Source organism: Ascaphus truei, chromosome 7 (assembly GCF_040206685.1).
Source record: "Ascaphus truei isolate aAscTru1 chromosome 7, aAscTru1.hap1, whole genome shotgun sequence".
Classification (NCBI taxonomy): Eukaryota; Metazoa; Chordata; class Amphibia; order Anura; family Ascaphidae; genus Ascaphus; species Ascaphus truei.
The window spans coordinates 44,984,550-45,007,616 of NC_134489.1; the positions used below are offsets into that span (position 1 = coordinate 44,984,550).

At 50.4% G+C, this 23,067-nt stretch overlaps 1 protein-coding gene across 6 annotated transcripts in view; it reads right to left on the minus strand.

Annotated features, from left to right (window-relative positions):
* GON4L (gon-4 like) overlaps positions 1–23,067 on the minus strand; it is a 92,110-nt gene that overhangs the window by 38,005 nt on the left and 31,038 nt on the right. For all 6 annotated transcript variants that reach the window (XR_012802624.1, XR_012802623.1, XM_075608154.1 and 3 more), the window contains 5 exons: positions 21,313–21,457; positions 8,021–8,171; positions 6,939–7,055; positions 4,549–6,375; positions 3,627–3,879 (listed from right to left, as the gene is read on the minus strand). Coding sequence is in view for 4 of the 6 variants with exons in the window: in XM_075608154.1 (XP_075464269.1) it covers positions 3,627–3,879; positions 4,549–6,375; positions 6,939–7,055; positions 8,021–8,171; positions 21,313–21,457 (2,493 nt within the window). In the remaining 2 variants the exon portion in view is untranslated. The remainder of the gene's footprint in view (positions 1–3,626; positions 3,880–4,548; positions 6,376–6,938; positions 7,056–8,020; positions 8,172–21,312; positions 21,458–23,067) is intronic.

A 23,067-nucleotide genomic window follows, 5' to 3' on the forward strand; every position in this document is an offset into this window, starting at 1 on the left:
GCCCCCCCGCCACCGAGCCCCTACCCTCGCAGCCAAGCCCCTGCCAGCCGTGCCCCTGCTCACTAAGCTCCTGCCAAGCTCCCGCACAGGTGCGCCCCTGCCACGATCCCATGCCCGCGTGCCTCTGCCACCGATCCCCTGCCCGCGTGAGCCCCCGCCGCCGAGCCCCTGCCCTCTGCCAAGCTCCCGCACAGGTGCCCCCCCGCCACGATCCCATGCCCGCGTGCGCCCCCGCCGCCGAGCCCCTGCCCACGTGCTCCCCTCGCAACCGATCTCCTGCCCTCGTTCGCCCCTGCCGCTGTTCCCCTGCCCGGGTGCACACCCGTCATTGATCCCCTGCCCACATGCGCCCCCGCCATCGATCTCCTGCCCGGGTGCGCCCCCATCGAGCCATTGCCCACACGCCCCCGCCAATGAGCCCCCGCACACAATCACAGAATTTGAAGGCAGATCAAAGCCCTTGGCCACCTTTGCTATGTGCTGTAAAACCTCAGACACTATTTGATCTTTGTTTTTTTTTGTATTTATGATAACCGTATGTGAAGTATTTCCTCACAATTACCCCGAGTCTGCCATTCTGCTTCAGAGAATGATCTGGTTCTAGAACGTCTCCATCTCTGAAATAGGCTTCCCTCCTGCACTTTATGTATGGGAAAGTATCTAATCATCTCTCCCCCCCCCCCATCTGCCCCTGTCCTCTACCTCGTTTCTATCCTCTAATCCAGAGATGCAGATTTTTTTTGGCTGCGCTTCCCGTGTGCCGGTCCCAGTGCTCGCGCCCCCCCCCCTCCAGTGACCCGGTGCCAAATGACGCAGTCACGTGACCCCCACAGCGACATATGACACGCGTTACCATGACGCTGCTTCACGTCACGCCGTGTTGTCATGGTGACGTGACCAGAAGCCGCCTGAATCCCAGTAACGTGAGGTTGCAGAGGCCTTGCGAGATCCCCCGACATTTAATTTAAATGCCTCGGGGAAGAGCGCGGGGCCTCTGCAACCGCCGCACCCCCACAGAAAAATCCCAGGACAGATCCCTGAGGCACTCCCCTGGTTACCTCCCCCTTTACCACAATGCCCTGTCGCTGATCCTTCAACCAATGTCATCCATTCTACCACCTTAGTATCCAATCCCAAGCTTGCAACTTGGTTTTTAGTCTTCTATGTGGGACAGTGTGAAGTGCCTTACTCAAACCTAGATAAGCTATATCCACTGCTTCACAATAACTTATTACTTTAGTCACCCAGTCAAAAACAATATTTAGGTTTGTTTGACATGATATCTCTCCCCAGTAAACCCTGACTGCCTGTGATGTGATCTTGTAAGTTGGACTTCAGTGTTTCCATTAATTTCCCCAATATGGACGTCAGGCTCACTGGCCTGTAGTTACCTGCCTCTAACCTACTTCCATCTTTGTGAAATTGGACTAGATTTGCGCTTCTCCGGTTCATCTTTAACTAAAGCTAATATTAGTGACTTGTTAAATAGCTCTGGTCATGGTGTTGCCAGCATGACTTAAACTCTTAATATCCTTGATGCTTCTTCACATGACCTGAAACGCGTAGAGGTGACGTCACCACGCAGTGGAGAGCGGACGTGACGTCGGGAGCTCAACCAGCTGCGGATCCCCCAGCCTCGCACGGGTTATTCCCTTCCTCATAGTAAGCTGTTATAGCAACTGTAGCTTCACCCTGGGACATCACATCTACGGTTCTGTGGGTTTTTGGAGATGGAAACCCCCTTTTAGTGCTTGGGCTGTATGGTCCATCTGGGTCTACTAGGATCCTTTTATTATGTGAATTTGTATGTGGATTTATTTTGAGTCAATTTATAAAGTTTTTATCTATTTTGACTGATGGTTTTTTCATATTTATATCCCTGTTCCCTCCCCTTCAGCTGTTAAAACTGAGCAAACATATATATTAAGGTGATCTGCTATACCCATCTCCCTCACTGAGTCTCAAAGATTTTCAGCCACCCATACCCCCTTCCTATAAGAAAATGTGTAAAAAGTTGAACCAAATGCTTGGGTTCAATCTCAGAGTTACTTTTCTAAACACATAGGAATTTGGACATAAAATTAGCTTGCAACCTTATCGATGGTTGAAGCACCCCAGAACCTCTATACTGTACTTGGTTCTGGTGATTGGGGCATATACTGGGAAACTCCCATTAACCTAGGGACCCCTGCCTGTACCCGGGATACACATATCCCCTATGCCCTCATTTACCTTTCTGGTCTGTGCTGAAGCAGGGAAACCTGGAGGTGAGTCGCACAACTGCTTTCCAGGGAGGATTTTGCCCGGAGGTCTGTGTCCACATGTCCCCGGGAATCTGATCTGTTTCCCGAATACATTTTTGGGGTGGCCAGCAACTCTGGACCCCTTCTACCTAGCCACATTCCGACAACACTTTCACCACAAACCCCCCCCTCCCCGAAACTCATAGCCGGATAATCTCCACTGGTTAGCACTCCTGGAAAGGTAAAACACACAAATTCTTTATTACAGTACAATACATGTGCCATGACGGGGTTCAAGAGCTGACACTCTAATCTCCCCAATATGGCTCAGAGATAACCAGCCGGGCATGAGACTTATTTTTGGCCTGGTTACCCCCTAACCGTCACACTCTTCTTCTACCTTTCGTTCGACTATTCCTCCTCTTCTGCCCTCACTTCTTTCACATAAAGAAGGCGGTGTCTCCTTCACTGACTGGGCTATTTTATCTTCTGCTTGGGCCTTTGCACATCTGATTATTTGCTTAGCCTCCTTCTGCCTAATCCAATATAGGTCACTACAGTATCTTCCTTCTTCCGAGTCTGCCTATTGTATATTGCCTAAAAACATCTCTCTTTAGTATTCACAATACCTGTCACCTCATTTGAGAACCATATCCGCTTTATTTTACTTGTGCTCATGTACTCCACTCAAATACCTCCAACCTGCCACAGAATCCCTTAAATAATTCACCATCTTTGAAAAGTTAGCCCTCCTAACATTATAAACCTTAGCTTGTGTCACCCTGTCTTTAAGAGTTTACAGCACATTACAGTGATTATCAATCACTGTGGTTTGTTTAAACACAACTACATTTGATAATGTGTCCCCATTTGTAAGTATTAATTGGAGTATTGGTTCCTTGTGAGTTGGCTCCCTCACCCATTGCTCGAGTGCTGCCCCCCTCTGAAACATGTCACTCCACATCTGGTAGATTGAAGTGTCCCATAACAATGACCTCTCCCTTAGTAATCTTAGTGATATCCTCCGTCACCTGCCCAAGGCCTCGTCTTGTCCCGGAGGTCTGTAAATCACCTCAGTACAATGTACCCATTCTCACCAGTTTCCAGTGCCTTGTATTAAAGTTCTTCACATAAAAGGGCGACAGCTCACCCCTTCCGTCCTAAATATCGTGTACCCTAGTTTGGCAGAGTCAAAGTCCTGATTTTCATTGTAATAGCCACAAACTCCAAATTTCCCTCGTTATTATGCAGTTAGTTCTGCTATTTAACTTCCCAAGCTACGAGCATTTGTACACATTGAATGACTATCACAGAGCCCGTGCGTCCCCCGCCTGTATAGTGCTGCTATGAGCAGTAGAGCCGTCTCTCAGAGCTGTGACTCACCTATTGGGGCTGTGTTAGTCTCCACTGGAGCTGGTGAGGAGACGTTGAGGTGACAGGGTGCTTGCTCTGTTCTCGTTTCAGTCACTTCGTCTGTCATCTCTTCCTCTTTCTGTGAGGAGCTCTCCATACCCTCTCCCTCCTCTTCCTCCTCTTCCGGCTCAGAGTTTTCCTCCTGGGAATTTTCCTCCTCTGATTCTCCTTCCTGACTGAGACGGGTCTCGGATGCCAGCCACGTAAGCTTCTCCATGGTCTCCTGTCACCAGAAAGAGCGGTAACACAGCGCACTTGGACAGACCCTGATACTGTCAAGGGACCCGACACGCAGAGCCAATCACACTGTGCCAATCATCAGCATCTTCACATCTCCAATAAACACTCACTTTATTAAAGCAGCACTGTTGTATATAGACACATACATACTGTAAAAATGTGCACACGCACACAGTACGCAACACTAATCTATATAAATACATACTGTGCAGGCACATACTACGCACATATAAACATACTGTACGCACATGCGCACGCACACACATGCGCACGCACACACTGTACACATGCGCACGCACATACACACACTGTACACACACACTATACACACACACACTGTACACACACTGTACACACACACACTGTACACACTGTACACACACACACTGTACACGCACACACTGTACACACACACACTGTACACGCACACACTGTACACACACACACACTGTACACACTGTACACACACACACACTGTACACACACACACACTGTACACGCACACACTGTACACGCACACACTGTACACACACACAAACACTGTACACGCTATACAGATACACACACGCGATACACGCTGTACAGATGCACACACGCTGTACACACACTTCCCTCTCACTCAGTTTGATATCAACACTCGCTCCCTCCCCACCTGGAGTTCTGGCACAGACAGCACAGACTCTTCCGATGCAGAGGACATTTCTTCTTCATCTTCATCCTGTGTCAGGTCATCAAAGTCCTCCTCCTCTTCCTCCTCCTGGCCGTCCTTGTCGTTGCCGCTTTCCTGCCGGCCCGAGGGGCTGGATGAGTCATGGTGTGTCCCCACGGGGCTGCCCATGTCAACATCACCATCTGTTGAAGATGAGGTGTTTTTAGGGGACTCCTCAGGATATACAGCTTCCAGACTCTGCCTCCCCTTGGTCTGACTTCGCTTCTCCTCATCCTTGGCTGGATGCAGGCCGTGCCTCTCCTCACCTTGAGGCTCCTGTGTGTCTCCTGGGTCTTCAGGTGCCGCCTGCTCTGCCTTCATCAGGAGGACGGCCTGGGGTGGAGAAGACACATCCACATTCTGCTCTTCAATGTACACTTCTTTGACTTCTGACTGCTCTGGTCTCAGATGTCCCTCAGGCTTTGCCCTCTGTGCTGAATGGGTGTCACATTCAGACTTTATCTCAGGCTTCTCATCCACTGGGGACCGTGGAAAAGAAGGGCAACTACCCTCTTCCAACGGGTCACTCTCCTCTTTTCCAGCAACAGGTCCCCTCCCCTCTGGAGGAGCAGGATTGTTCCCCTCTCCCACAGGTGCAGAATGCCCACCATTGTCTTGTGCAGTGTCTCCCCCTTCTTGTTCGAGGCCTCCCCCGTCTCCTGTCGAGTCTCCCCCCTCTTGTTCGAGGCCTCCCCCATCTCCTGTCGTGTCTCCCCCCTCTTGTTCCGGGCCTCCGTTCTCTTCTGCAGAGTCTCCCCCCTCTTGTTCCGGGCCTCCGTGTTCTTCTGCAGACAGTCCATCTTGTTCCGGGCCTCCCCCCTCTCTGGCTGTAGCCGGGCTGCCCTCCTCTTCCAACTTGATATTTCCGGTGAAGCAGTCCCATGCCTCCTTTGGAATTTTGACTTTGTCTTTTGAATCGTCTGTCTCCTCCTCACTTTTTACATCGCAGTCTGTGTCAGACCCAGGTGTCGGAAGAATGGGAGCAGCGACAAGGTCCTCAGAGGTTGCAAGTCGCGCGGTGGCCACAGTCTGGCTGAGAGGGAAGTGGGTTGGATTGAGCAGTAAGGTGGTAACAGGAATCCCAACTCCGGTGCCCAAAGGTTGGATCACACCACACGCAGTGCCCAGACTCACAAGCTTCAGGGCTCCATTGGGCACAGCAAAGATGACATGAGGTGAATTAATGAAGGGAGCAGCTCTGAGCCCAAGGGTCCTGCTCACCGTCTTTCTCCTGGGCACCCTGCGTATTAAGGGCTTCCTCACCCTCTGGGTGGTCAAAGCAGGCAGCATCATTTTGGGCTGGGTCACAGGAACCTGGGCGACAGAAGTAGGCTGCAGGGTAACAGGTATTTGGCGGCCTCTCCCATCAGAGGGCAGAGGGACACACAGCTCCAGGGCTTTACGCCAACCTGGCATGCTGATGGGATGTATGCCTGTGATGCACTGCAGAGACACAGCGGGCTGAATGGGAGGAGGTGCTCGCTCAGATATTTTAACGGGCAGTGGCTGTGGGGCATACGGTTTGGAGGCTGTTTTAGGAAGGCAGCTGGCACTTGCACTGCAACTGGGCTGGATGAGAAGGGGCTTCAAGATGGAAGATCTCTTCTGGCGCCAGGCTCTGCGGGAAAAACGGCTGGACAGGGGTTTCAGTGTGAGTGTCAGGCCAGGAGGAATGAGCAGAGGGTACTTGCTGGCTCTGGATCTGGAGTCAGAGCCCTGGGCAGCTTTTTCTTGATTCTCCATCTCTTCCTCAATGCACATGAAGCTGGCCTGCAGGAGCAGAGAAAGCTCAGCATGGAACCACAAGAGGCAGTTAGTCTATAATAACAGTCTCTGTTTATTGCATGTGTGTATGTGTGTATGTGTGTATGTGTGTATATGTATATACACATACATACACACACAAACACACGACCATGCTTAGGCTCTGGCTCTCCCCTCATGCTTGACCATGCTTAGGCTCTGGCTCTCCCCTCATGCTTGACCATGCTTAGGGTCTGGCTCTCCCCTCACGCTTGACCATGCTTAGGGTCTGGCTCTCCCCTCATGCTTGACCATGCTTAGGGTCTGGCTCTCCCCTCACGCTTGACCATGCTTAGGGTCTGGCTCTCCCCTCACGCTTGACCGTGCTTAGGGTCTGGCTCTCCCCTCATGCTTGACCATGCTTAGGGTCTGGCTCTCCCCTCATGCTTGACAATGCTTAGGGTCTGGCTCTCCCCTCATGCTTGACCATGCTTAGGGTCTGGCTCTCCCCTCATGCTTGACCATGCTTAGGGTCTGGCTCTCTTGTAGACATTGCACACTTAAAGAAAGAGAATCCTAGATCCCATTACCTTGAGCCAGAAGGGTAGCCGGTGCTTCTCTCTCTCCACCGGCGGTTTAGCATCGTGCGGCAGGACATCGTCACAACATTTAAACATGATGGGAAGCAGCTTTGTCTTCTTGTAATACTGAGAGAGAGCAGAAGGATTAGAGGCATGTGTGACATTCAACCCAGGAGTCACAGTACATCCCTCCCATGTGTGTGTGTGTGTGTGATCTGATGTGTGTGTGTGTGTGATCTGATGTGTTTGTGTGTGTGTGTGTGTTATCTGATGTGTGTGTGTGTTCTGATGTGTGTGTGTGTGAGTGATCTGATGTGTGTGATCTGGTGTGCGAGTGAGTGTGATCTGGTGTGTGTGTGATCGTGTATGTGTGTGTGTGTGTGTGTGATCGTGTGTGTCAGTCTGTGGCTCAGGCACCAAAAAAATAGTAGATTATAAACTCTTTGGAGCTTCCTCTCCGGAAGGTGGGAGAAGGAAATCAGGTGAAAGCAAAACTGTTCTCACGGAGCATAGTATATGAGCCTAGATCTAAAACCCAGGCTACTAATAAAACAGCAGGCAGGGAAAGTAACCCATGTGGCACAGTCACAATCGTGCCCTAAAAGAAACCAATCTGTGGCCACCAAGGTCGCACAAAACATGTCAGCGCCTTACATTCCAGTTTAGCAATAAGTGCACCTGAGCTGCATTGTTTCACTGTGACGTAGAACCATAGTTTGTGTCCGGAGAAGGCACAGACAGGAGAGTACAACACATGCAGGACATCTCACACACCTCAGCTACAGTGCTTGTGTGGGGTTTTCACCAGTGCTTAGAGGAAAAGTAAGCAGGGGCCCTTTGTGCATGTAGTGCACATGTGCAGGACATGCAGGGTGTGTAGACAGCCTATGTAGACAGCATATGTGCAGGGCAAGTGTGTTACCATGGTAACGTGACGTCACATGACCCCGCGCTTCATTTGACGCCGGGTCGAGCAGGGGGTGGATGGGCGGTCTGGCGCAGAGGAGAGCAGGCAGGGGTGTGCACGAGGAAAAGTTTGCGCACCCCTGTACTATTGTATACACCAAGGTCTCCCCAATGCACAGACACACCTTAATTATATTGTCGGGGGTCTTCTTCAGGATCAGGTTTTTTATGCGCACGGTCAGCTGATGGGCAGTCTTGGCTGTTAGCAGGTACTTGCTGATGAGAGTCTTTGATAACTCAGTCCCCTCAAAATGTTTCAGTCCTAAAGCTAATAAACTAATGGACAGATAAGGCAAATTAGATGGATGTGTGTGCCAGGCATATAATCAGAGATAAGACAGAGGCAAATGTTCACTCAGCTCAGACCCAGTACCAGCCAGAACCTAGTTTCATTCATAAATCAACAATGATAAAGCAATAATTAAACTGAGGTATAAGGCAAAAATCTTAAACCTGAGTTTGTGTCAATGGTTACACTGTACAAAGCGGTGTCCAATATATACACTGTACAAAGCGGTGTCCAATATATACACTGTACAAAGCTGTGTCTAGCGGTTACACTGTACAAAGCGGTGTCCAGCGCTTACACTATACAAAGCGGTGTCCAGCGGTTACACTATACAAAGCGGTGTCCAGCGGTTACACTGTACAAAGCGGTGTCCAGCGGTTACACTGTACAAAGCTGTGTCCAGCGGTTACACTGTACAAAGCGGTGTCCAGCGGTTACACTATACAAAGCTGTGTCCAGCGGTTACACTGTACAAAGCTGTGTCCAGCGGTTACACTGTACAAAGCGGTGTCCAGCGGTTACACTATACAAAGCTGTGTCCAGCGGTTACACTATACAAAGCTGTGTCCAGCGGTTACACTGTACAAAGCGGTGTCCAGCGGTTACACTATACAAAGCTGTGTCCAGCGGTTACACTGTACAAAGCTGTGTCCAGCGGTTACACTATACAAAGCTGTGTCCAGCGGTTACACTGTACAAAGCTGTGTCCAACGGTTACACTATACAAAGCGGTGTCCAATATATACATTGTACAAAGCTGTGTCCAGCGGTTACACTATACAAAGCTGTGTCCAGCGGTTACACTGTACAAAGCTGTGTCCAGCGGTTACACTGTACAAAGCTGTGTCCAGCGGTTACACTGTACAAAGCGGTGTCCAGCGGTTACACTGTACAAAGCTGTGTCCAGCGGTTACACTATACAAAGCGGTGTCCAGCGGTTACACTGTACAAAGCTGTGTCCAGCGGTTACACTATACAAAGCTGTGTCCAGCGGTTACACTGTACAAAGCTGTGTCCAGCGGTTACACTGTACAAAGCGGTGTCCAGCGGTTACACTGTACAAAGCTGTGTCCAGCGGTTACACTATACAAAGCGGTGTCCAGCGGTTACACTGTACAAAGCGGTGTCCAGCGGTTACACTGTACAAAGCGGTGTCCAGCGGTTACACTATACAAAGCGGTGTCCAGCGGTTACACTGTACAAAGCTGTGTCCAGCGGTTACACTATACAAAGCTGTGTCCAGCGGTTACACTGTACAAAGCTGTGTCCAGCGGTTACACTGTACAAAGCTGTGTCCAGCGGTTACACTATACAAAGCTGTGTCCAGCGGTTACACTGTACAAAGCTGTGTCCAGCGGTTACACTGTACAAAGCGGTGTCCAGCGGTTACACTGTACAAAGCGGTGTCCAGCGGTTACACTATACAAAGCGGTGTCCAGCGGTTACACTGTACAAAGCTGTGTCCAGCGGTTACACCGTACAAAGCTGTGTCCAGCGGTTACACTATACAAAGCGGTGTCCAGCGGTTACACCGTACAAAGCAGTGTCCAGCGGTTACACTGTACAAAGCGGTGTCCAGCGGTTACACTGTACAAAGCTGTGTCCAGCGGTTACACTGTACAAAGCTGTGTCCAGCGGTTACACTGTACAAAGCTGTGTCCAGCGGTTACACTGTACAAAGCTGTGTCCAGCGGTTACACTGTACAAAGCTGTGTCCAGCGGTTACACTGTACAAAGCTGTGTCCAGCGGTTACACTGTACAAAGCTGTGTCCAGCGGTTACACTATACAAAGCTGTGTCCAGCGGTTACACTGTACAAAGCTGTGTCCAGCGGTTACACTGTACAAAGCTGTGTCCAGCGGTTACACTGTACAAAGCTGTGTCCAGCGGTTACACTGTACAAAGCTGTGTCCAGCGGTTACACTGTACAAAGCTGTGTCCAGCGGTTACACTGTACAAAGCTGTGTCCAGCGGTTACACTGTACAAAGCTGTGTCCAGCGGTTACACTATACAAAGCGGTGTCCAGCGGTTACACTGTACAAAGCGGTGTCCAGCGGTTACACTGTACAAAGCTGTGTCCAGCGGTTACACTATACAAAGCGGTGTCCAGCGGTTACACTGTACAAAGCTGTGTCCAGCGGTTACACCGTACAAAGCTGTGTCCAGCGGTTACACCGTACAAAGCTGTGTCCAGCGGTTACACTGTACAAAGCTGTGTCCAGCGGTTACACCGTACAAAGCTGTGTCCAGCGGTTACACTGTACAAAGCTGTGTCCAGCGGTTACACTATACAAAGCGATGTCCAGCGGTTACACTGTACAAAGCTGTGTCCAACGGTTACACTGTACAAAGCGGTGTCCAGCGGTTACACTGTACAAAGCTGTGTCCAGCGGTTACACTGTACAAAGCTGTGTCCAGCGGTTACACCGTACAAAGCGGTGTCCAGCGGTTACACTGTACAAAGCGGTGTCCAGCGGTTACACTGTACAAAGCGGTGTCCAGCGGTTACACTGTACAAAGCTGTGTCCAGCGGTTACACCGTACAAAGCGGTGTCCAGCGGTTACACTGTACAAAGCGGTGTCCAGCGGTTACACTGTACAAAGCGGTGTCCAGCGGTTACACTGTACAAAGCGGTGTCCAGCGGTTACACCGTACAAAGCTGTGTCCAGCGGTTACACTATACAAAGCGGTGTCCAGCGGTTACACCGTACAAAGCTGTGTCCAGCGGTTACACTATACAAAGCGGTGTCCAGCGGTTACACTGTACAAAGCGGTGTCCAGCGGTTACACTGTACAAAGCGGTGTCCAGCGGTTACACTGTACAAAGCGGTGTCCAGCGGTTACACTGTACAAAGCTGTGTCCAGCGGTTACACTATACAAAGCGGTGTCCAGCGGTTACACTGTACAAAGCGGTGTCCAGCGGTTACACTGTACAAAGCGATGTCCAGCGGTTACACTGTACAAAGCGGTGTCCAGCGGTTACACTGTACAAAGCGGTGTCCAACGGTTACACCGTACAAAGCTGTGTCCAGCGGTTACACTATACAAAGCGATGTCCAGCGGTTACACTGTACAAAGCGGTGTCCAGCGGTTACACTGTACAAAGCGGTGTCCAGCGGTTACACTGTACAAAGCGGTGTCCAGCGGTTACACTGTACAAAGCTGTGTCCAGCGGTTACACTGTACAAAGCTGTGTCCAGCGGTTACACTGTACAAAGCGGTGTCCAGCGGTTACACTGTACAAAGCTGTGTCCAGCGGTTACACTGTACAAAGCTGTGTCCAGCGGTTACACTGTACAAAGCTGTGTCCAGCGGTTACACTATACAAAGCGGTGTCCAGCGGTTACACTGTACAAAGCGGTGTCCAGCGGTTACACTGTACAAAGCTGTGTCCAGCGGTTACACTGTACAAAGCTGTGTCCAGCGGTTACACTATACAAAGCGGTGTCCAGCGGTTACACTGTACAAAGCTGTGTCCAGCGGTTACACTATACAAAGCGGTGTCCAGCGGTTACACCGTACAAAGCTGTGTCCAACGGTTACACTGTACAAAGCTGTGTCCAGCGGTTACACTGTACAAAGCGGTGTCCAACGGTTACACTGTACAAAGCGATGTCCAACGGTTACACTGTACAAAGCTGTGTCCAGCGGTTACACTATACAAAGCTGTGTCCAGCGGTTACACCGTACAAAGCGGTGTCCAGCGGTTACACTATACAAAGCTGTGTCCAGCGGTTACACTGTACAAAGCTGTGTCCAGCGGTTACACTGTACAAAGCTGTGTCCAGCGGTTACACTGTACAAAGCTGTGTCCAGCGGTTACACTATACAAAGCTGTGTCCAGCGGTTACACTGTACAAAGCGGTGTCCAGCGGTTACACTGTACAAAGCTGTGTCCAGCGGTTACACTATACAAAGCTGTGTCCAGCGGTTACACTGTACAAAGCTGTGTCCAGCGGTTACACTGTACAAAGCTGTGTCCAGCGGTTACACTATACAAAGCTGTGTCCAGCGGTTACACTGTACAAAGCTGTGTCCAGCGGTTACACTGTACAAAGCTGTGTCCAGCGGTTACACTGTACAAAGCTGTGTCCAGCGGTTACACTGTACAAAGCGGTGTCCAACGGTTACACTGTACAAAGCTGTGTCCAGCGGTTACACTGTACAAAGCGATGTCCAGCGGTTACACTGTACAAAGCTGTGTCCAGCGGTTACACTGTACAAAGCGATGTCCAGCGGTTACACTGTACAAAGCGATGTCCAGCGGTTACACTGTACAAAGCGATGTCCAACGGTTACACTATACAAAGCTGTGTCCAGCGGTTACACTGTACAAAGCTGTGTCCAGCGGTTACACTGTACAAAGCGATGTCCAGCGGTTACACTGTACAAAGCGATGTCCAGCGGTTACACTGTACAAAGCGATGTCCAACGGTTACACTATACAAAGCTGTGTCCAGCGGTTACACTGTACAAAGCGATGTCCAGCGGTTACACTGTACAAAGCGGTGTCCAGCGGTTACACTGTACAAAGCTGTGTCCAGCGGTTACACTGTACAAAGCGGTGTCCAGCGGTTACACTGTACAAAGCTGTGTCCAGCGGTTACACTGTACAAAGCTGTGTCCAGCGGTTACACTGTACAAAGCTGTGTCCAACGGTTACACTGTACAAAGCTGTGTCCAACGGTTACACTGTACAAAGCTGTGTCCAACGGTTACACTGTACAAAGCGGTGTCCAACGGTTACACTGTACAAAGCTGTGTCCAGCGGTTACACTGTACAAAGCGGTGTCCAGCGGTTACACTGTACAAAGCTGTGTCCAGCGGTTACACTGTACAAAGCTGTGTCCAGCGGTTACACTGTACAAAGCTGTGTCCAACGGTTACACTGTACAAAGCTGTGTCCAACGGTTACACTGTACAAAGCTGTGTCCAACGGTTACACTGTACAAAGCTGTGTCCAGCGGTTACACTGTACAAAGCGATGTCCAACGGTTACACTGTACAAAGCTGTGTCCAGCGGTTACACTGTACAAAGCTGTGTCCAGCGGTTACACTATACAAAGCGGTGTCCAGCGGTTACACTGTACAAAGCTGTGTCCAGCGGTTACACTATACAAAGCGGTGTCCAGCGGTTACACTATACAAAGCGGTGTCCAGCGGTTACACTGTACAAAGCTGTGTCCAGCGGTTACACTGTACAAAGCTGTGTCCAGCGGTTACACTGTACAAAGCGGTGTCCAGCGGTTACACTGTACAAAGCGGTGTCCAGCGGTTACACTGTACAAAGCGGTGTCCAACGGTTACACTGTACAAAGCGGTGTCCAGCGGTTACACTGTACAAAGCTGTGTCCAACGGTTACACTGTACAAAGCTGTGTCCAGCGGTTACACTGTACAAAGCTGTGTCCAACGGTTACACTGTACAAAGCGGTGTCCAACGGTTACACTGTACAAAGCTGTGTCCAACGGTTACACTGTACAAAGCTGTGTCCAACGGTTACACTGTACAAAGCGGTGTCCAACGGTTACACTGTACAAAGCTGTGTCCAGCGGTTACACTGTACAAAGCTGTGTCCAACGGTTACACTGTACAAAGCGGTGTCCAGCGGTTACACTGTACAAAGCGGTGTCCAGCGGTTACACTGTACAAAGCGATGTCCAACGGTTACACTATACAAAGCTGTGTCCAGCGGTTACACTGTACAAAGCGGTGTCCAGCGCTTACACTATACAAAGCTGTGTCCAGCGGTTACACTGTACAAAGCGGTGTCCAGCGCTTACACTATACAAAGCTGTGTCCAGCGGTTACACTATACAAAGCTGTGTCCAGCGGTTACACTGTACAAAGCTGTGTCCAGCGGTTACACTGTACAAAGCGGTGTCCAGCGGTTACACTATACAAAGCTGTGTCCAGCGGTTACACCGTACAAAGCGGTGTCCAGCGGTTACACTGTACAAAGCTGTGTCCAGCGGTTACACTGTACAAAGCTGTGTCCAGCGGTTACACTGTACAAAGCGGTGTCCAGCGGTTACACTGTACAAAGCTGTGTCCAGCGGTTACACTGTACAAAGCTGTGTCCAGCGGTTACACTGTACAAAGCGGTGTCCAGCGGTTACACCGTACAAAGCGGTGTCCAGCGGTTACACCGTACAAAGCGGTGTCCAGCGGTTACACCGTACAAAGCTGTGTCCAGCGGTTACACTGTACAAAGCTGTGTCCAGCGGTTACACTGTACAAAGCGGTGTCCAACGGTTACACTGTACAAAGCGGTGTCCAGCGGTTACACTGTACAAAGCTGTGTCCAGCGGTTACACTGTACAAAGCTGTGTCCAGCGGTTACACTGTACAAAGCTGTGTCCAGCGATTACACTGTACAAAGCTGTGTCCAGCGGTTACACTGTACAAAGCTGTGTCCAGCGATTACACTATACAAAGTGGTGTCCAGCGGTTACACTGTACAAAGCTGTGTCCAGCGATTACACTGTACAAAGCTGTGTCCAGCGGTTACACTATACAAAGCGGTGTCCAGCGGTTACACCGTACAAAGCTGTGTCCAGCGGTTACACTATACAAAGCGGTGTCCAGCGGTTACACCGTACAAAGCTGTGTCCAGCGGTTACACTGTACAAAGCTGTGTCCAGCGGTTACACTATACAAAGCGGTGTCCAGCGGTTACACTGTACAAAGCTGTGTCCAGCGGTTACACTATACAAAGCGGTGTCCAGCGGTTACACCGTACAAAGCGGTGTCCAGCGGTTACACTGTACAAAGCGGTGTCCAGCGGTTACACCGTACAAAGCGGTGTCCAACGGTTACACTATACAAAGCTGTGTCCAGCGGTTACACTATACAAAGCTGTGTCCAGCGGTTACACTGTACAAAGCTGTGTCCAGCGGTTACACTATACAAAGCTGTGTCCAGCGGTTACACTGTACAAAGCGGTGTCCAGCGGTTACACTGTACAAAGCGGTGTCCAGCGGTTACACTGTACAAAGCTGTGTCCAGCGGTTACACTGTACAAAGCTGTGTCCTGCGGTTACACTGTACAAAGCTGTGTCCAGCGGTTACACTGTACAAAGCTGTGTCCAGCGGTTACACTGTACAAAGCTGTGTCCAGCGGTTACACTATACAAAGCTGTGTCCAGCGGTTACACTGTACAAAGCGGTGTCCAGCGGTTACACTGTACAAAGCGGTGTCCAGCGGTTACACTGTACAAAGCGGTGTCCAGCGGTTACACTGTACAAAGCTGTGTCCAGCGGTTACACTGTACAAAGCTGTGTCCAGCGGTTACACTGTACAAAGCTGTGTCCAGCGGTTACACTGTACAAAGCGATGTCCAACGGTTACACCGTACAAAGCGGTGTCCAACGGTTACACTGTACAAAGCGGTGTCCAGCGGTTACACTGTACAAAGCTGTGTCCAGCGGTTACACTGTACAAAGCGGTGTCCAACGGTTACACTATACAAAGCTGTGTCCAGCGGTTACATTGTACAAAGCTGTGTCCAGCGGTTACACTGTACAAAGCTGTGTCCAGCGGTTACACTGTACAAAGCTGTGTCCAGCGGTTACACTGTACAAAGCGATGTCCAGCGGTTACACTATACAAAGCTGTGTCCAACGGTTACACTGTACAAAGCTGTGTCCAGCGGTTACACTGTACAAAGCTGTGTCCAGCGGTTACACTATACAAAGCGGTGTCCAGCGGTTACACTGTACAAAGCTGTGTCCAGCGGTTACACTGTACAAAGCTGTGTCCAGCGGTTACACTGTACAAAGCTGTGTCCAGCGGTTACACTGTACAAAGCGATGTCCAACGGTTACACTATACAAAGCGGTGTCCAGCGGTTACACTGTACAAAGCTGTGTCCAGCGGTTACACTGTACAAAGCTGTGTCCAGCGGTTACACTGTACAAAGCTGTGTCCAGCGGTTACACCGTACAAAGCGGTGTCCAGCGGTTACACTGTACAAAGCTGTGTCCAGCGGTTACACTGTACAAAGCTGTGTCCAGCGGTTACACTGTACAAAGCGATGTCCAGCGGTTACACTGTACAAAGCGGTGTCCAGCGGTTACACTGTACAAAGCGGTGTCCAGCGGTTACACTGTACAAAGCGGTGTCCAGCGGTTACACTGTACAAAGCTGTGTCCAGCGGTTACACTGTACAAAGCTGTGTCCAGCGGTTACACTGTACAAAGCGGTGTCCAACGGTTACACTGTACAAAGCGGTGTCCAGCGGTTACACTGTACAAAGCGGTGTCCAGCGGTTACACTATACAAAGCGGTGTCCAGCGGTTACACTGTACAAAGCTGTGTCCAGCGGTTACACTGTACAAAGCTGTGTCCAGCGGTTACACTGTACAAAGCTGTGTCCAGCGGTTACACTGTACAAAGCGGTGTCCAGCGGTTACACTGTACAAAGCTGTGTCCAGCGGTTACACTATACAAAGCTGTGTCCAGCGGTTACACTGTACAAAGCGGTGTCCAGCGGTTACACTGTACAAAGCTGTGTCCAGCGGTTACACTATACAAAGCTGTGTCCAACGGTTACACTGTACAAAGCTGTGTCCAGCGGTTACACTGTACAAAGCGGTGTCCAGCGGTTACACTGTACAAAGCTGTGTCCAGCGGTTACACTGTACAAAGCTGTGTCCAGCGGTTACACTATACAAAGCTGTGTCCAGCGGTTACACTGTACAAAGCGGTGTCCAGCGGTTACACTGTACAAAGCTGTGTCCAGCGGTTACACTATACAAAGCTGTGTCCAACGGTTACACTGTACAAAGCTGTGTCCAGCGGTTACACTGTACAAAGCTGTGTCCAGCGGTTACACTATACAAAGCTGTGTCCAGCGGTTACACTGTACAAAGCTGTGTCCAACGGTTACACTGTACAAAGCTGTGTCCAGCGGTTACACTGTACAAAGCTGTGTCCAGCGGTTACACTGTACAAAGCTGTGTCCAGCGGTTACACTGTACAAAGCTGTGTCCAGCGGTTACACTGTACAAAGCTGTGTCCAGCGGTTACACTGTACAAAGCTGTGTCCAGCGGTTACACTGTACAAAGCGGTGTCCAGCGGTTACACTGTACAAAGCTGTGTCCAGCGGTTACACTGTACAAAGCGGTGTCCAGCGGTTACACTGTACAAAGCTGTGTCCAGCGGTTACACTGTACAAAGCTGTGTCCAGCGGTTACACTATACAAAGCTGTGTCCAGCGGTTACACTGTACAAAGCTGTGTCCAGCGGTTACACTATACAAAGCTGTGTCCAGCGGTTACACTGTACAAAGCGGTGTCCAGCGGTTACACTGTACAAAGCTGTGTCCAGCGGTTACACTATACAAAGCTGTGTCCAGCGGTTACACTGTACAAAGCTGTGTCCAGCGGTTACACTATACAAAGCTGTGTCCAGCGGTTACACTGTACAAAGCGGTGTCCAGCGGTTACACTGTACAAAGCTGTGTCCAGCGGTTACACTGTACAAAGCTGTGTCCAGCGGTTACACTGTACAAAGCTGTGTCCAGCGGTTACACTATACAAAGCTGTGTCCAGCGGTTACACTGTACAAAGCTGTGTCCAGCGGTTACACTGTACAAAGCTGTGTCCAGCGGTTACACTGTACAAAGCTGTGTCCAGCGGTTACACTGTACAAAGCTGTGTCCAGCGGTTACACTGTACAAAGCTGTGTCCAGCGGTTACACTGTACAAAGCTGTGTCCAGCGGTTACACCGTACAAAGCGGTGTCCAGCGGTTACACTGTACAAAGCTGTGTCCAGCGGTTACACTGTACAAAGCTGTGTCCAGCGGTTACACTGTACAAAGCTGTGTCCAGCGGTTACACTGTACAAAGCTGTGTCCAGCGGTTACACTGTACAAAGCTGTGTCCAGCGGTTACACTGTACAAAGCTGTGTCCAGCGGTTACACTGTACAAAGCTGTGTCCAGCGGTTACACTGTACAAAGCTGTGTCCAGCGGTTACACTGTACAAAGCTGTGTCCAGCGGTTACACTGTACAAAGTGGTGTCCAACGGTTACACCGTACAAAGCGGTGTCCAGCGGTTACACTATACAAAGTGGTGTCCAGCGGTTACACTATACAAAGTGGTGTCCAGCGGTTACACTATACAAAGTGGTGTCCAGCGGTTACACTATACAAAGTGGTGTCCAGCGGTTACACTATACAAAGCTGTGTCCAGCGGTTACACTGTACAAAGCTGTGTCCAGCGGTTACACTATACAAAGTGGTGTCCAGCGGTTACACTATACAAAGTGGTGTCCAGCGGTTACACTATACAAAGTGGTGTCCAGCGGTTACACTATACAAAGCTGTGTCCAGCGGTTACACTGTACAAAGCTGTGTCCAGCGGTTACACTGTACAAAGTGGTGTCCAGCGGTTACACTGTACAAAGCGGTGTCCAGCGGTTACACTGTACAAAGCGGTGTCCAGCGGTTACACTGTACAAAGCGGTGTCCAGCGGTTACACTGTACAAAGCGGTGTCCAACGGTTACACTGTACAAAGCTGTGTCCAGCGGTTACACTGTACAAAGCGGTGTCCAGCGGTTACACTGTACAAAGCTGTGTCCAGCGGTTACACTGTACAAAGCGGTGTCCAGCGGTTACACTGTACAAAGCTGTGTCCAGCGGTTACACTGTACAAAGCTGTGTCCAGCGGTTACACTGTACAAAGCTGTGTCCAGCGGTTACACTGTACAAAGCTGTGTCCAGCGGTTACACTGTACAAAGCTGTGTCCAGCGGTTACACTGTACAAAGCTGTGTCCAGCGGTTACACTGTACAAAGCTGTGTCCAGCGGTTACACCGTACAAAGCGATGTCCAGCGGTTACACTGTACAAAGCGATGTCCAGCGGTTACACTGTACAAAGCGATGTCCAGCGGTTACACTGTACAAAGCGATGTCCAGCGGTTACACTGTACAAAGCTGTGTCCAGCGGTTACACTGTACAAAGCGGTCGGTGTCCAGCGGTTACACTGTACAAAGCGATGTCCAGCGGTTACACTGTACAAAGCGGTGTCCAGCGGTTACACTGTACAAAGCGGTGTCCAGCGGTTACACTGTACAAAGCTGTGTCCAACGGTTACACTGTACAAAGCGATGTCCAGCGGTTACACTGTACAAAGCTGTGTCCAGCGGTTACACTGTACAAAGCTGTGTCCAGCGGTTACACTGTACAAAGCGGTGTCCAGCGGTTACACTGTACAAAGCTGTGTCCAGCGGTTACACTGTACAAAGCGGTGTCCAGCGGTTACACTGTACAAAGCGGTGTCCAGCGGTTACACTATACAAAGCTGTGTCCAGCGGTTACACTGTACAAAGCTGTGTCCAGCGGTTACACTGTACAAAGCGGTGTCCAGCGGTTACACCGTACAAAGCTGTGTCCAGCGGTTACACTGTACAAAGCGGTGTCCAACGGTTACACTGTACAAAGCGGTCGGTGTCCAGCGGTTACACTGTACAAAGCGGTCGGTGTCCAACGGTTACACTGTACAAAGCGGTCGGTGTCCAACGGTTACACTATACAAAGCTGTGTCCAGCGGTTACACTGTACAAAGCGGTCGGTGTCCAGCGGTTACACTGTACAAAGCGATGTCCAGCGGTTACACTGTACAAAGCTGTGTCCAGCGGTTACACTGTACAAAGCGATGTCCAGCGGTTACACTGTACAAAGCGGTCGGTGTCCAGCGGTTACACTGTACAAAGCTGTGTCCAACGGTTACACCGTACAAAGCGGTGTCCAGCGGTTACACCGTACAAAGCGATGTCCAGCGGTTACACTGTACAAAGCTGTGTCCAGCGGTTACACTGTACAAAGCGATGTCCAGCGGTTACACTGTACAAAGCGGTGTCCAGCGGTTACACTGTACAAAGCGATGTCCAGCGGTTACACTGTACAAAGCGGTCGGTGTCCAGCGGTTACACTGTACAAAGCGGTGTCCAGCGGTTACACTGTACAAAGCGATGTCCAGCGGTTACACTGTACAAAGCGGTCGGTGTCCAGCGGTTACACTGTACAAAGCGGTCGGTGTCCAACGGTTACACTGTACAAAGCGATGTCCAGCGGTTACACTGTACAAAGCGATGTCCAGCGGTTACACTGTACAAAGCGGTCGGTGTCCAGCGGTTACACTGTACAAAGCGGTGTCCAGCGGTTACACTGTACAAAGCGATGTCCAGCGGTTACACTGTACAAAGCGGTCGGTGTCCAGCGGTTACACTGTACAAAGCGGTCGGTGTCCAACGGTTACTGACTGAACAGCCCTGCAGCAGATTTCCAAGCGCCTGATCAGACATCTCAATGTGACCGTTGGGGACAGGTGCATACAGCCCCGGATTTACAGCTCCAATCCCAAAAATTCTACGTGGAACTGGATCTGTAAAACCACAACTGGCAGAGTCTGTCCCAAGCAATCAGAACCAGCCATTCACAAGAGCACGTGCAATGTTCAAGTTCACAGGGCGCCAGGGAATCCCCCAATTAGATAACAGGATGCTTAGGTTAAGGGGAAGGCGTGCATGACCCCAAACGCTTTGAGAGGTTTACAGCCATATGTGCAGGGTTTTCCTCTAAGAGAACAAAAGGCAACACTAATTATCCGATGGCCAATATTGGTACACAAATATTAAAGTCCTTTTTATTAGCGCAGCACGCGTGAGTGAACAGGACATGCCAAAAACAGACATACAGCACTGAGTATATGAACATGTTCTCTTGTTCCATGTTTGTGTTTACATTTGTTCTGCTATTCTCCCTCTCTCTAGGTCAGGGGTGCGCCCCCCCCCCCCCCTAAGATTTTCAGGGGGGGGGGGGGTAATGTTGACTAATGACCAGCTGCTGCAAATTAATACATTTTAGTTCAGTTTCCTTAGTCTAAAATACTCAATGTTTCTGTACTTTGGCCTGTGATGTCACGTGTGTGCGTGAGAGAGGACATTCAGGTAAATATTTCCTGTGTGCTGCTATAAAGCACAGCAGGGGTTGGATTACCAAAGGATAATGAGCTCATTTAGTCAGAAATTGAACATATCAGGCGACCTGAGTCCACCAAGGAATGATTTAATAACCGTGCTCTGACATTGCTGGAGAATCCTGGGCACCTACTTGTCTTCAGCCTTGGTGAAGAAGACCTTGTCCCGTGGTCCCCGGGCCTTCAGGGTAATGATGGGCAGCAACTCTGGGTACATGAAGAGAGGGCGGGTGGCCATGATCCAGGCTACATGCTTGGGCAGGCTAGAGAATTCATTGGCTGCATAGAGACAGAAACCTAGAATGAGACGTTCCCACCACCGCCCACCGCCCTGACACAGCTGAGGAGACGTCCCCACCACCGCCCTGACACAGCTGAGGAGACGTCCCCACCACCGCCCTGACACAGCTGAGGAGACGTCCCCACCACCGCCCACCACCCTCACACAGCTGTGGAGACGTCCCCACCACCGCCCTCACACAGCTGAGGAGACGTCCCCACCACCGCCCTGACACAGCTGAGGAGACGTCCCCACCACCGCCCACCGCCCTGACACAGCTGAGGAGACGTCCCCACCACCGCCCTGACACAGCTGAGGAGACGTCCCCACCACCGCCCACCGCCCTCACACAGCTGAGGAGACGTCCCCACCACCGCCCACCGCTCTCACACAGCTGAGGAGACGTCCCCACCACCGCCCACCGCCCTCACACAGCTGAGGAGACGTCCCTACCACCGCCCACCGCCCTGACACAGCTGAGGAGACGTCCCCACCACCGCCCACCGCCCTCACACAGCTGACGGGCCTGTACACTCTGCAACACACAGATAGCCAACATACTAGACCACCGACATTGCAAATGCATTCAATGATTACTTTGTGGGGTGTGCCACTAACCTATTAGCGAAACGCAACCCAAACCACAAACCTGAATCTCATCCTGGGAGTGCCCACATAGCCCCACCCCCTCCCAACACTGCCCATAATTTTCAATTTGGCCCAGTATCCGAAGAGGAGATTACACAAGCGCTCCTCAAATTAAAACTAAGCAACCAATGTGGACCTGACCTACTACAGTCGAGGTTCCTACGACTTGGTGCCCCAGCAATTGCCAAACCAATTGCTTCCATAGTCAACTTTATCCTGTCTGTAGGCCATATCCCTAAGACCTTGAAAACTGCCAGAGTTGTCCCAATCTTCAAAAGTGGGGACAAAAACACTGTCTCAAACTACAGGCCAATCTCCCTTCTCCCAATCCTATCCAAAGTCATGGAAAAATGTGTCCACTCCCAATTAAGCGATTACTATAACAAGACAAATTTCCCTAGCCAATTCCAATCAGGCTTTCGCCCCAAACACTCCACCGTAACTACCCTGCTAAAAGTTTGCAATGAAATCCAGTGTGGAATGGAACGGGGTCAACTCACCAGTGCAATATTCCTAGATTTTGCAAAGGCTTTTGATACAGTTGATCATGCTATCCTGCTTAACAAACTCCAGGGCTCTGGAATAGGGAAGCATGCTCTAAACTGGTTTCAGTCCTACCTATCAGGTAGATCCCAACATGTGTCCATCTCAGGCTCTAAATCCAACCCCCTGAATATCACCTGTGGCGTCCCGCAAGGCTCTGTTCTGGGGCCCCTACTCTTCTCAGTGTTCATCAATGATCTTCCCACAGCTTGTAAGGAAACTTCAATACACATGTATGCAGATGACACAATCCTATATGCACACAGCTATAGCCTCTCTGACCATGAACACATACTTCAGTCTGACTTTTTGAGACTCGAAAACTGGATTTCCCAAAACAAACTGTTTTTAAACACTGACAAGACTGTAACAATGGATCCGAACGAACGCTAACACCACCCTAACTCCTGTTACTAGT